At 45.8% G+C, this 14,551-nt stretch overlaps 1 protein-coding gene across 1 annotated transcript in view; it reads right to left on the reverse strand.

The window, feature by feature from the left end:
• Positions 1-14,551, reverse strand: part of MDGA1 (MAM domain containing glycosylphosphatidylinositol anchor 1) — a 316,576-nt gene that overhangs the window by 123,780 nt on the left and 178,245 nt on the right. Inside the window, exons 13-14 of the mRNA XM_019483036.2 lie at positions 14,079-14,231; positions 12,718-12,852 (exon numbers count right to left, since the gene is read on the reverse strand). Coding sequence (XP_019338581.1) covers positions 12,718-12,852; positions 14,079-14,231 — 288 coding nt within the window. The remainder of the gene's footprint in view (positions 1-12,717; positions 12,853-14,078; positions 14,232-14,551) is intronic.

Consider the following 14,551-nt stretch of genomic DNA (forward strand, 5'->3'; position numbering starts at 1 on the left):
CACGAGACATCTGTCATTGACACTAAGTACAAGGGCAAAACATTGCAATTCTCTTTCCTGCAAAACACCTACGGACTTTGATGCCAGCAACAGTCTTTTGTGTGTGTGAACAACAGGACTGGGTTCAAGGTTCTTTTTTAAGGAAAAAAAACCCTCCATTGTGTAATTTTCAACTAAAAATATTTTCTGTTATGTTCAAAGGGAAAGGCCCCATCCAACATGCAGTCAAAACAAGAAAGGGAGGCAGCATTAGTTAGTGCTTAAAACACAGAGGAGCCAAGATTCTTGGGTTCTAATTCCAGATCTGCTGTTGATTCATTGTACATCCTTGGTTCATTCAGTTTTTTGTTTCCCTCTGCCTCAACTTTTTCATGGGCAGGGGATAATCAAAACAGATTGGGGCAGACCAGGGAGGGGGTCTCTGATGCCAGGTTTGCTCATACATGGTGCTTCTACAAGTTGATCCACTATACAATGTCTCCCTGCTGCTCCCCTCTCCAACCCTACGTCCACTTCAAGGTCACATCAAAGTCATTATGCCCATTTATGTAGATCAAACCAGCTTGGCTATAACATGAACTAGATCAGTCTGTAAGCAGATTCTCTCTGTCTGTCACCAGATGGGCCTCATGCTTGGCTGCACTCAGTACTGTCGTTTGGCTTATTAGTATGTCAGTCTCTGCTAGGGACCCCCTGCCTCCAGAGGCAGAAGGAGGGCAAGAGGGGAGGATGGTGCCTGCAACTCTCAGCTGGGCACTTGTTTATGTATAGTCAGTAGCATGGAAAATAAATAGCATCTTGGAGCGAGTGAGTCTTTACACACCTGTGTCCCCCATGCATTACTCTCTTCAGTGAAAGAGGTGGGGGACAGCCTGTCTTGCAGCTATGCCTCTCAGCTGGTGTTAAGTGAGGCAGTGTATGCACTTGCACTCTCAGTGTCTGGATCCTTCACAAGATCTGGTTGATTAGATATGAAGTCTTCGTCTAAAGATAAAAGGAAGAAAGCCAGGGCCTGCAGGTCACTCAGAAGGCCTGCTCAGACTTAACCTCTGATTTCAATGTCATGGTGATCTGAAAAGACTTTACCCTGCTCTCTGGAGTGGGCTTCTCTCTGTTGCCAGGTGCTTGCTTTGGCAGGCTGTAATGCTGGCTGACCTTGCCATGCCCTATGTGTTACTGGTCCCATTCACATGATGTTGTTTGCCCAGCTGAATGCAGGGGAAGGAGGGGGGCAGAGGCCCAGCCTAGGGTCTCCAGAGTGCATTGCTGGTATTCTAAGCATGCCAAGAGAAATTATTTCTACCTGGAGAAGGCCACAGCTGCCTTGTATCCTCAATATTATGGTAATTTAGACATGGCTAAGATCCCATTCCTTAAACCCGGCCTGATACAATAAACATTATATATGATATTTTATAACATCCATCCATCCATGTATAAAGAGCCCAATTGCCACAGTGTCTCTTGTGCTTTTATGTTGTGGCAGTGATGTACAGTCCTAAAAAAAGCTTGTCCATATCCCTTCCAACTATATAGTTGGTTCAATAAAAAATATCACCCACGGAATGTCTTGCCTCTCTCATACTGCTTCAGGAACTACCACCCCCTCACTGCACCCCCTGCCCTAAAATCTATGTGGACACTGCGGGTGACAGTTACCAAGCTAAATATTCAGGCAGACAGATCTAGACCATGGAGCTCCAACTTCCGCAATCAGGAGGAACTTGTGTCTTACTCTGTTTAAAGCCCCCTTGGAAGCCTATGCCTAACTTCCAGGCAGGAAGGATGTGACATAGTCAACCTTCCTGCCTGTCAAGGATGTGACATAGTCATTGATTTAACCCTTATAAAATGGCCATAAAATGGACAAAGATTATTCCTGCCTTTTGGAATCATTCTCCAACCAACTTATGGCAATACAATCTAGATGAGAGTGAAGCATGCAGGAGTAATGGCCCCTGCCCAGGTAAAAGTATTAATTCCCTGACTTCCTATAGTTGCTGCCTAGATATGACAGTGACAGGTAGGCAGGATAGATCAATCAAATTGACCATGTTTTAAAGGAAAAGACTCCCTCTGTGACTTACTTATACATTCAGAGTTGCAAAGTGTCTGAATGCAGAAGTCTGATTGCGATGCAGAATGAAAAAAGTCTGCTTTCAACATGCCAAGGGAGAGAATGGGGAAAACACTATAGGGCCAGCATGCGATGCAAACAAAACCCACTGAGCCTGTGTTACTTAGACACTCCCATGGACCATCTCCTCAGAAATAACACAGCTGCCTTTATTTCAATCAGCAGATTTCCAGATATGCACACTGGGCTGCACCCTGGTACAATGGTAACAGTCCAGTGAAAGACTCATCCATAGCCTCTCTATGGCAGGTTAGAGTCATACAGAGCTGACACCCACACCCAGACACTACTCCCAGATCTTGCTGTTTCTCCTTTCAGAGTCAACTTATACCACAGCCACACATTCCAACATAACCCGGCTTGAGGAGAAACCTCACCCTGCTTCTAGTGCCTGTGATGGCATCTACCAGGTGATAATGCACAATCCACAATAATGCAGGTGATCCCTAACCACAAGATTAGAAGACTTAGGGGTAGATGAATCCCAGATGTGAGTTGAAGCTCTCCAAAGGAATCTATTATGAGGACAAGAATGTTCTCTCTTCTCATTTAAATGGGTGATAGGAGAAAGTGAGCAGCACCCAGCTTGTGTTCCCAACTACTGCCACAGGATAGAAGTGAGTGTTGGGGACAAACCAGAAATCATTCCAAACCAGACTTTGCAGGGGCACATACAGTGAATGTTGGCAGGAGGGAAGGAAGTGGACCACCTGTCAGAAAGGAGGTTTTGGTGTTAACAGCATTCCTTATGTAAAAACCTAGGACAGAAGGAGGTCCTAGGTTTTTATCTTAGGTTTGCATTAGAGGTGGGTGAAATCAGAGGTGCCTTTCCCACCTTCCACTTGTCCTAAAACCAGACAGCATCCTAGAACCTTGTCCTAGTGTGCCAGAAGCCTAGTGGTCTGCCCTAGAGCCAAACTGCATGGAAAGTTTTGAAAGGCTTATCCTTTCTCTCTCACCTTCATTTTTCATACATGTTGCATCTTTGTGCTGGCTGGTCCCAGAGGTGCCGGATACTGCACCTAGGAGGAGATGCTGGGTCTGGCATAACAGGAAACGGGAAGTACTAGAAATGTGTCAAGAAGCAGATGGTGCCGAGGGAGTTTTCCTCAGGAGCCTAACAGACTCAAGATGCTGGGATGATGAGCCCAAGTATGCTCTGACCCTAATGTGGCTTGCCCATCACTTGCTCATTCTTTGTCTATTCCATGACATGTTTGGATGCCTCCAAGAGAATTTGCTGTGGCATAGATCAACCCAGAGCCCTCTTGCCTCCCCAGCCTCTTTCTTTGCTTTGATAACTATCCCTTTCATCTCTGCCACTGGAGACAGCCAGGTCCTTCGCTCACTTCATGTGCTCGGCTCCCAGTGTGAGAGCGCTGCACTCAGCTCGCTCTGCCTCACACAAAACAGAAGTCTGCTTCACAGAGATACAGTGAGGTTCAAAAGAGCACAGCGCCTGTGGAAATGAAAAGCTTGGATGCTTCGCTTCCTGGATTGTCTCAGCTGAGCCTTCAGTCACAGAGTCAGAGAGTAAAACACCTGCTGGAGCCCCAAAGACTAGGCAGAGACAGAACTGAGCCTACATCTGAGGCCGGGGTAAAACTGCCTTATATTTTATTAGGAAGGTTTTGCCCATTCATATGTATGCCTGTCAGGCTTCTCCATCTCCCTCCCCTTCCCCTAGATCCACCCTGTGTGTCACCAATTTGTATGGAGCTCCTGACACACACACTTCTTTTGCACAGATCCACCTTACTTACAGGTAAGTAGTTCCCTGTACTGTAAGTGACTCAGGCAGGAAATCAGCAGATGCACAATGTGCACATTGCTTGGGCTCCCTGTCCACCAGAGTCTGTGCTCCCAGCTGAAGAGGCCACAGGTTTGTGGCAGCTGCAATGTTTCAGTGCAGTGTGCTGGCAGCAAGACCACAGCGGGGAGAAGGAGGAGTGAGAGGGGGCACTTCCTTCTTTTTCCAGTGGAACTGAAGATGATGCTTGAATCCCAGTTGTTGATCCCCAGCTTCATCCCTGCCCATATTAGACGATCAGAAGAGAGCCTTGAAGGATGGGGAGGAGAGTGCCATGGCCTTATGGTTTTCTGCACAGAGTTGAAAACTTTTTCCGGTTTTCAAAGCAGACCATTCTCACCATGTGTCTGCTTGTAACTAGATGCAGTTTCTCCAAGAGACTGGCTGTTCCAGTGGGACTCCCAACCTGTTTCTACAGGCTTAAGAAAGGTGGGCACTGCAGCATCTCAGTGGTGATTTCCAAGACCTTTTGTCAGACATTACTGAAGCTGAAGTGGCAAATGACTTTCATCAGTAAGGTCAGGTATTGAGGACAGGATATTTTAGGAGAGCCATGGCTCTCAGGGCCTCTTAGAAGATGGCACTTGAAGAGGCAGGATAACGGTGTGTGTGCCTCACCCAGTAAAAGGCAGTATTCTGCCCTGACGTGCACAGATTAGTGTGTCACTGAGCTGTATCCTGAATGACTAACCTCCAAGCAGATGCAATTATCATTGACATACCTAGATCACTGAGCACTGAGGAAGCAGTTAATGCTCTACTGAGAGACTATGAAGAGGGCTTAGAAACACTGAAGAGGAGTGTGGCAGTTAAGGCCAGAGGTCCCATTTTCTCTGAAGGGCCTGTCAAGTTTTGAATTCAGACATTTCTGTAAATACTTGATGCTACAGCTCGTGCCCCATGGGCTAACCAGGTTGCACTTACTCTTTACAGCTACTCAACCCTTAGCAAAGCTTTTGTAAACCTTAAGCTAGTTCTGCGCTTGGAGAAAGAGCTACCTCTCTTCCGAGGAGATAGGGGTGACTGGGATCAATTGCTTCTCACAGGGAAAGCTTTCCTGGCAGCTGGGTGGGCAGCAGCAAATAGTGTCTGTAGCTAACCAGGGGGGTTTGTAAAATGTCAGCTTGCACCCACTGAAGATTTGTCTCTTGCTGGTTTTCTGGCAAACAAACAGTGGTAGAAGAACTGACTGAGAATTGTGAATAAATACGGGAGACTACTGAAGGTGGCAAATGCTCAGTGTGTGTGTGAATGTGAGAGAGAAAGAGCACAAGCACATACACTGGGAATCTGATTTTGAAAGAGACACATTCAGCGATGGACAGGAAAACAGGAGAGGGCAGGGTCAGTGCAGTTGGACTTGAACAGTAAAGAGTGTGCGTAGGTGGGGACTGAAGGCATTTTATTCATGGGATGCTTATGGCATGAAGCCAGCAGCGAGTGAATCATCTTACTTGCCTTCCATGCATGGTTTATTCTTTAGACTGCAAGTTCTTTGGGATGGAGGACAGTTTTGTCCAATGTTGGTAAAGTGCCTGGCATGCTGTTAGTGGTTTGGGTAAATAAATAACAATGAATAGAATTAAGCTCATCTAATCAGGGAATAGATATGTACTATTTGTTGAGCTCAAACATGAGTAGCTGAAACAAATTCTTTGCCCTGTGATATACAAGAGGTCAGACCAGATGATCTATTGGTCCCTTCAGGCCTTAGAAATCTATGAGTCTATGGCTCTGCTCCAAAGCTTGTTGAAGTCCATGGAAAAAATGCATATCGACTTCAGCGGGTGCTAGGTCAGAACCTCTGTGTTCAATCTATAGAGTGTGAATAACAATGTACACATTTGTAGTTATCTTGTCAGGTATTTAAAATTCTGCTCCTTGTCGGTTTTTTTTTGTGGGAGTTGTTCAAACAAGTAGATACCAGCAGAGCATACCGAGGTATGCTACAGTGCTGAATACTCTTGGCCAACAGCAAGAAACCTAGATGCTGATATATGTTTGCACAAAACAGTCTCCAAATAAATTCCAAACAACAAACAAACCAGTAGGCACAAGAGTCTGCTGATGATTTGTGAAGAGAAAAACAAGGGTTAAATAAATTGAATAAATTGTTCATTACAAATTGTTCGCTCAGCTCTGCACGCAACTCATTTTCAAGAGCCTAGGGGGATGTGAATCACACTCATTAGGAGAAATAAACCTCCCCTAGATCAGCTTGGTGACGTAATCCTATATGACGTAGTGTTGTTCTCCTGGAAACAACTCAAGATGCTTTATAAACAGCGCATTATGTATTAAGATCCCTTCACCCACTACTAAAATGCAGCTACCTCCGGGGTGGGAGAGTGACAGTTATCTAACAGCATTCAGCAACACTGAGCAACAGGAAGGGAGGAATACATGGGTCATCAGAATGTGTTTACCCATGCACTGGAGTCTGAGCTGGAGCTAGGAGGATAGCAGGATGAAAGCAGTAGTTATCCATGTTAGTCAGAAGTCAGGCAGAAGGCAGGGTAGATTTGCACTTTATAGGCTAACTAAACCAGAGATGTATAATGTGAGCTTTCATAAGCACAGAGCTTACTTCTCTGCTTACAAAAGCCCTTGCTATATATCTCTCATTTTAGTCTACAAGGGTGCCTGTACATGTGCTGGGAGGATGCTTCAATGCACTGTAATTACAGTAATTACAGTGCATCAGAGCTGACTCAATTAATCGAGTCTGCTGGAGCATGCTAATTAGTGTGCTCTAGCAGCCTCCGTGTCTCGTGTATTCAGTGTAACCATGATGCAAAATGGCAGTGGGGACGCTTTATCTAAAGCTCGTTCAACATTCCACAAGCTTTAGTTCAAGCGCCCCCACCGCCATTTTGAAGCAGGGGATCTTGTGAATACACAAGATACTGTGGGCACTTTAATTAGAGCGGCTTTCAGAGATGCTCTAATTACAGCACTCCCTCCCCCAGAGCACATGCAAATCTACCCTGTCTTCTGCCTAGCATGAGAGTGCTGGTGGGTGGCCACTTTGTCTGAAAGATCAACTTCCCCAGCAGCACAACTGTCTATGTACTTAGCTACTTCAACAGCACCCATCACTGTAGTAAGCACTGCCTACTACCGGGGAGCATCTACACATACAATTAGGGTGGAGCAATAAACTCTGGTGCTTATTGCATTGGAGTTTATTGCTCCTGGGCACACCATTTGAATATATGCCTAGGACCACAGCCTGTTGAGCTAGGTCACAGCAGACCCAGCTGGCAGGGGACCTGGGGGTCAGCCTGCCAGCCTTGGGCTGCTCCACCAGCCTTAATGTGCTGGGGAGTTTATTAGTTTACACCAGCCTAAAAGGGCCACATGTGTAGAAGTAAGACATTTACTGTGGAGCTAATTAGTCTACTTTGCAGTAAATGTCTCATATAGATGCACCCACACACCGGGGCAGATCCTATTCCTCCTATTAGGCATCTAAGTGGTACTAGGGAGTCTAAGTACAATCCTCTTCCACTCTGCTCAAGGTGCTGCAGACCTGTTAATACAAAAGGGGTGTTGGTGGGAGGTGGGGGGGAGGTTCCCTTCCTCATCACTTTGTGTGACTTAGTCTTAAGACTAAGCTGAAGGTGTATTGATGCATCACTAGTGCTGCTTCCTTAAGTAACTCATCCCATCTTCCTTGGAGGTATCCCATTTGCTGGTAAGAAGGCCAGACTTTTCGTAACTTGTGGAATCAGAGATCCCAGCCAGGGGTGGATTGGAACAATAACTCTTTTAATTTGTCTGTGAGTTTGGCAGAGGTTGACAGATCCAAGAAAATAAGCCTGTTCTCTAAATTTTAGCCATCAGCGGGGACGTCTACACGCCACCCTACGGCAACGAAGCAATGTGCTATGCTGCTGTACAGCGTGCTATGGAGATGTAGTAATCGTGCAGATCTACACATGATCACTAGCTACTTCACCATAGTGGCATACTATAGCTGGGAACTGGGACTGTGCTGCTACAGTGACGTAGCTGCAAAATCTAAGTGTGCGCCACCTGTACAGCACAGCACGGATGGTTACTACGCTGTGTTTTAGTACTTCCAAAAGGAAGTACTAAAGCATGGTGCAGTAGCATCATCACCGTATGGCAATGTGTAGATGCACCCAGCAAGTCAAGGGCTGTGGGATTCCTACACCAGCAGGGAGGCTCAAGGGGACAAAGTATATGCCAGAGATGTGATTTGATGATTTAACTCACTCGGGTCCACATCTCCCATTCTCAGGTCCTGCATTCTGATAAAAAACTCTACTATGGATTCCTCAGGGTGCTAAGATGGGAGCTGTGAGGCTACAACTCATGAGGAGCCTGGGCATAGAGTTTATATGGCAGGGACCAGAACACGTCAAAATATAGCAAAGAAAACCCAAGCATTTTGACCAGGTCTAGTAATGGCATTTTGAATCTGAAGGCAGGCCTGAAACCATCCTGTTCTTTGACTGGATAAAGACAATTCCACTAGACAATTTATGCCAAGCACAACCTGAATTTGCACAATTGATGGTTTACAAGATAGGGAGCATTACAGGCTGGAGTCTTAATATTTGATCACACAAATGAAGCCAATTAGCATGGTGGCCAGTCACATCAAGCCACTAAGAGAGAAGTAAAATCCCTTGCCTTGAGAGGCTCCCCAAAGCATTTCCCTGCTGAGCATTGAAACCAACCACAAGGCATCCAGATGTTCCTTACATGATCTGTGCCTGTGCCTAGTGAGAGGCAGGCAGCAGAACTATGGTGCTGTCCTGGAACTATCTATTATGTACATGGTGTTAATCCCACCTATTCCCAGGTGTGGTGCTGATTCACTGGGACACCATAGGCAAAGATTCTTCTCTTTGCCTCCAATTTCTTCACTGTTACATGGGTTTAATGGTCCTGAACCCCCTCCTGAGGGTAGAAGGTGAATTCATTCATGCTGGTAAAGTGAAACCAAGATTCTCTGGTAGAAGACACTACAAGGGAAAGAGATGATCACTTTTTTTCCAGTAAAAGGAACCATCTAAAACAGGACATTGATGGCCTCTAAGGACGGCCATTTTGCACTGTAAAAAGCTGATCCCCAAATATAATTGTTGTCTCTTGGCTTCTCAACACCTCTTGGGGCCAGAAGACCAGGGGGATGCCAATTCTGAGATGGTGATGAAGAAAACAATAGCCAAATAAATCAAGAGGAGTGGGAAGAATCTCGGGGAAGCTCCCCTCCACCCTGCTCTCTGCTCAGCTGAGAGATATTCAACATCACCCCGCTCTGTTAGTCACTGAATATTTTATACCCTGACTACAAATGCTCCATTTGTATTCTGTTTCTCTCTTTCGTCATATCTATTATAAACGAGCAGTGTCTGGGAACTCTCCCAGGGAAGATTTGCCTGGATGGCTATGGATATTTTATAGTCAAATTGTGAGAGTAAACCAGCTTTCAAGATGTAGAGAGGGGGAAAATAGGTAATAAAAGGGTTATTAAAAAAATAAACAAATGTCAGATTTTACACAGCTTCTTCTCATAGTGACAGGCAGCTGAATAGTTTGCCTTTGGAGGTGGAGCTGCCAAAAGTGTCTGGGGCCTAGACACATGCTGGCTCTGGTATGCTTATTGCTTACATTCTGCTGATATTGGGAATAGGGCATATACTGGCACAACGCCTGCTATGATTCTGCTTGTGCTAGGTCTGGTTCAGCTATGCTGGAACCTGATTAGGCCAAATTATACTGACATTGGTTTGTGTGCACTCATCAGAGTAGGTGAGGAATAGATGTCTAGGGAGGACAGATATGCAAATGGATCAGGTTTGTGGTGATTAAGCCATGCTCAGTCAGATTGTCAGAGCAAGGAGACCAATGACTGAATGGACCTCTCTTCTGTCTACCAGCCTCAGGATCAGTCACAGTGGTAGGCAGTGGGTGAGAGAAGCCTGTATTACCACCAACTGGACTGTATGTGCTCTGTGGCTGGAGGACTTCAGCCTCAACGGTCATCAAGTTTAATATCACTCAGTACCACCACAGCTGTGGGGCTTGATCTTGCCAGCTTCCTGAAAGCGAGAAAGAGCAAGAAATTCTGTACTGGAAATAAAGATTTACCCATGACACCTTTGATAAGGGATAGAATGGGTTCTTAGTTTGAGAGATCATCTACTGCAGGCTGGAGAGCTGCCTAAAGCAGGGATCCTACAGGGAAGAATCAGTTCCAAGAAATGGAGTAGTTACCAGTGGAGATTTATGATGACTGATCAGATACTTGAGGGACAGTAAGCATGGGGCCCAGTAACAGAATCATAGGAAGTTAGGGTTGGAAGGGACCTCAGGAGGTTATCTAGTTCAACCGCCTGCTCAAAGGAGAGCAGTGTATGAAAGCCAGTCTACCTCAGGTGAGCAGCAGAGAAACAGATGCAGTAGCACAGGGCTTTATGGAAGTCCTCATTCCAAAACTAGATGAAAAATAGGTGGTGTCAAGGTTGCTCAGCATCCTGATTTACTAGGGGCAACAGGATTTTATCCTGTTGCCCTGGTACATTATCTTGAAGCCCAAACGAGCAGAGTCTATATTTTTTGCCCTAGAGGAAACCCAAATTAGAAAGAGAATATAAGTGACTGGATTTAGGTTTATGGATGGATGCATTGTGGGTTCACAAAATGTGGACCATAGATAGCTCCAATAGGCAGGAAGAAAAGAACTCACTGTCTCTCTCTCTCATCTCTGACTCTATCGAGTCTGATATTTAAATAATTCATTCACTCTCAGCTTAGCAGCACCCACCCTGGGAAATCATCACACGACATTAACATTAAACAATTCAGCCACCTCGCACAAATTTAACAGCCCCTTTGTGCAATGAGAGGGGAACAGGGACCAGGAGGATAATATTAAGTCTAAATGGAGAAAAAGAAGCTGAGAGAGAAGCTGAAAGATTCCTGAAGCTGAGGTATGGAAAATGGGACCTAGTGGTCTTCATGAGTCTCCAGAGGAACAGAACTTTTCCTGCTGAACACCTACTGGCTGGAACAAATGCACAAAAGGGTTAAAATGCCGATAGTCAAAACTCTCTTGTCCATATATCTTCTACTATAGCCTGTTCATTTCCTATCTAAACAGAACCCACATGACTATTAAATATGGGTGCTGCGAGGTTCTCATGTGAAAAACGTTAAATTTTGAAGAGGAACATCATCATCTTCCCTGCAGAAAAGCAATTCCATGTAAGGTGCAATGCATCATGCCCAAATGAAGCAATCATAGGGAACCTCTCTTTTTTTTCCCTCCTTCTCCTGCTGCCATTGGCATGGCTTCCTCTACATGAAAAGGATGTAGGATGACAGCTCTTTCGAGAGTGTCTAAGGAGGAGCTAGGGGAGAATGTACAGAAGGACTGACTGGCCCTATGAGGTGATTGTGGATGACCTAATCTGAAAAAGCCAGAACCCATACACAAAGTCATGCAAGCTGCACAGCCATAACCAAGAGCAGGACCTTATATCAGTAGAGCACTTGGATTAATCTAGCAAACAAAGAAAAACCTAGTGCCAAGTGGGACAGATTTGGGTATAAGGTCATGATAACCTTCCACTGGCAGCATCAAGGCGGCACAGAGCTACCCACTTCTACAGCAAGTGTCAGCATACTACAATTCCTTTGAACTGTCAGGACACTGAGAGCATAGGGCTATGTGTCCTCATGTCAAACAGGGGAGGGAACATTTTAGGTGACCAATCTTCGCCTGCTCATGACTGAGAAACCATTCACACTCAGTCAGTAACTCTGCATGGTGGGATAGTTTCAGGTCTTGGACCTCAACCCTTTTTTCCCCACCACACACAGGAGAGGTGCAAATGACTGGTCCCTGAAGCTCATTCCATCCCAGTGATACGGATGGGTGATGAGGTAGAGAGCTGTTAATTAACCCCATTTACCAAAGAGCAGGCACCCTCCTGCCTGGGCCCTGATTTTTCAGTCAGGCTCCAGTCCAGCAGGTGATTAATAACCTGAAGTGCTGTGGGAAGACTGCATCTATTATTCAAATTAATGAAATTATAATCAAGAGGTGACGAATTAGCAATTGCTCCTTGACTGGATATGGAAACTCATTACTGTGCTGGGAGTTTTGGTGGTGCTTGCTAAGCACACAGGTTCTGGCTCAGCAGACAGGGGAACAGGGCAGAGGGAGATGGCACCTCAGAATGGTTCTGCTTTATGGCATGGCCACCTCCCTGCACATCTCCCTGTCAGCCTGCCACAACTAGCTTCCCAGCCTCAAACCACAGCAGCCACCACAGAGCTCTTTCTCCCACGGTTCCCTCCACCAACCCAATGTCTTCAGCATCCCTCCACACCCACAGTCCCTTCTGTGAGACAATCCCACAGCACATCTCACCATTTCAAGAAAAGAGAAAGGAATGCTGATAGCTACAAGAGAAGAGAACGAAGGGGGTAAGAATTGCAGAGGCATTTTGATAGGAAAAGGTGTGATATTGTAGTATGGTGATGGAGGTTGTGAGAGTAGAAGGTCCTGTGTTGGTGTCGGGGAAAATGCAGAGGATAAGGGGGTGAAGCATTTCTACAAGACATACAGTAGGTGAAGGGCTACTAGAGAATTATAGGGAATTTCTGCCTTTCTTAGAGGAGGCTTAAAATGGGGCTTTGCAACCCTGGTTTAGGAATGGAGAAGGATTACTAGATGATAACAGAGGACTGTGGTACTTGAACCAATGTGCTTTGAACATACACTCACCAATGTGCTTCCCATACATGTGGTAGTAGAAGGAGACACAGTAGTATTTGGCGGTAATGTTGTACAGAGGGCTGATCAGCCGGGCCTTGTCTCCTTCCACTCGGGGCCGAGAGGCTTCAATGAACATGTAATAACCTGCAGAACAAGAGGGAAAGGTGTGGAAAGGCAATGTGCCATGTCTCCTGCCCTACAGGTCACAGAGGATGCTGACAGCTTAGAACTTATATGTCACGTGGGCTTTGAAACAAAAATGCAACCGGGAGCATTGCTCTTCTCACCCTGCATGGGCCTCTTGTGTTCTGAAACCAGCTGGCCATGCTTTTGACCTGACGTGCCCATTGTAACTACCTAGAGTTTTTCACCTGCCTCACTACCAGGGACTGAGGGAAGTGAAAATGAGCCATTTAATTTCACTGTCCCAAGCGGAGAGAAAGAAACTCTAATAATCTGTGAGATCTTTAAATAACAATGCTGAGGAGGTTCGTAGCAAGAGGATCAAGAACAGCTTTGCAACACAGCTGTTTATTTTGCTAGGGTCCTCTTCCTGATTGAGCAACTGCTATGAGAAACATTTGCAGGAAAAGGAATTTACTTGGCTGGTTAATGGGGGTTTCCTTATTTGTTCTTGATTCACATATCTGTTCTCAGATAAGAATTTATTCTCCTTCACAGAGGGAGAGAGGAACTGTGGTCATGCTATACCTACAATGCAGAACATGTCCTTTGTCCAGCTTGAAGGCTCATTCTGTATCCCTCTGCCACCCCAGAGAACTGGCAAACAGAGGGAACCTTTGGGCAAGGGCCATTCCGAAGCGGGCCGATACATGCTTCCCTTCAGCATTCACCCTATAAACCTCAGCCCTCAAGGTCTCACACAAACTCCTTCCAAATGACTCTTAACCCAGGAGAGATGTGGTGCCCTTACCAGGTTCTTCCTCAGGAAAATATCTGGCTGAAACCAAGTTGGGCCCTTCTAAGCGCTAGAGAAGTTTTCCTACTTGCTTCTCCTTTTGTGACTTCAAAACAAGCATCAAATGGGACAAGGGCATTTGGCAGCAGGCAATTAGCTGGTAACGAGGACTAATGCTCTGACTATTCCTTTAAACAAAGTTGTGGGCGTTCTAATTGTGTATTTAATGCCAATCAGTAACATGCAAATTAATTGCATGCTCCCTGCACCCCATGTAGAGCAGAAGCATGTGCCTGGAAAACAGAACAACACTCAGTCTTCAGGGTCGTGTGGTGCTGAGGGGCTACAGAGAACCTGAAGAGGGCTTGGCACAAGAGAGTGTAACTGTTCTCTGCTTCCACTGTGCACTTGGAGGGCAGATGGGCAACAGGAACAACAGCAGTCTACGTACCCTCTTTGGTGCCACTGATGTCTGTGGGTGGGCCAGTGTTGACGGTGCGCTTCGGGTTCTGCGTCTGGGCATTCTGACGAGTCCAATCAAAGTTGTCCATCCTGTCTTGCATGAAGCCACAGATTTTTTCATCCTCAAAGTGGCAGGTGTTATCTGTGGGTGGGAACAGTAGCTGATTTTGATCAGCCAAACCTGCCTGGAGAGAGTGATTGCCTACAAGGGGAAATGAAGATCCTGCAGGCTGTTCTGAGGAAGCAGGACTATAGGAGCGTAAAATTAACAAAAGAAGCATTTATGTTAACCAGACCAGAAAGGATTCCCAACAGCAAGAGCTACCTGACTGTGGAATCATCTCCTCAGAGAAAAGATCGAATGACCCATCACATGGGATATTTTCAACTAGGGTGGACCAAGCATGTGAAAGTACTCTGCAGAGAAGAACTTGAGGCCAGACGTAGAAAACATCTGCTAGG

The sequence above is a fragment of the Alligator mississippiensis genome, chromosome 1 (assembly GCF_030867095.1).
Source record: "Alligator mississippiensis isolate rAllMis1 chromosome 1, rAllMis1, whole genome shotgun sequence".
Classification (NCBI taxonomy): domain Eukaryota; kingdom Metazoa; phylum Chordata; order Crocodylia; family Alligatoridae; genus Alligator; species Alligator mississippiensis.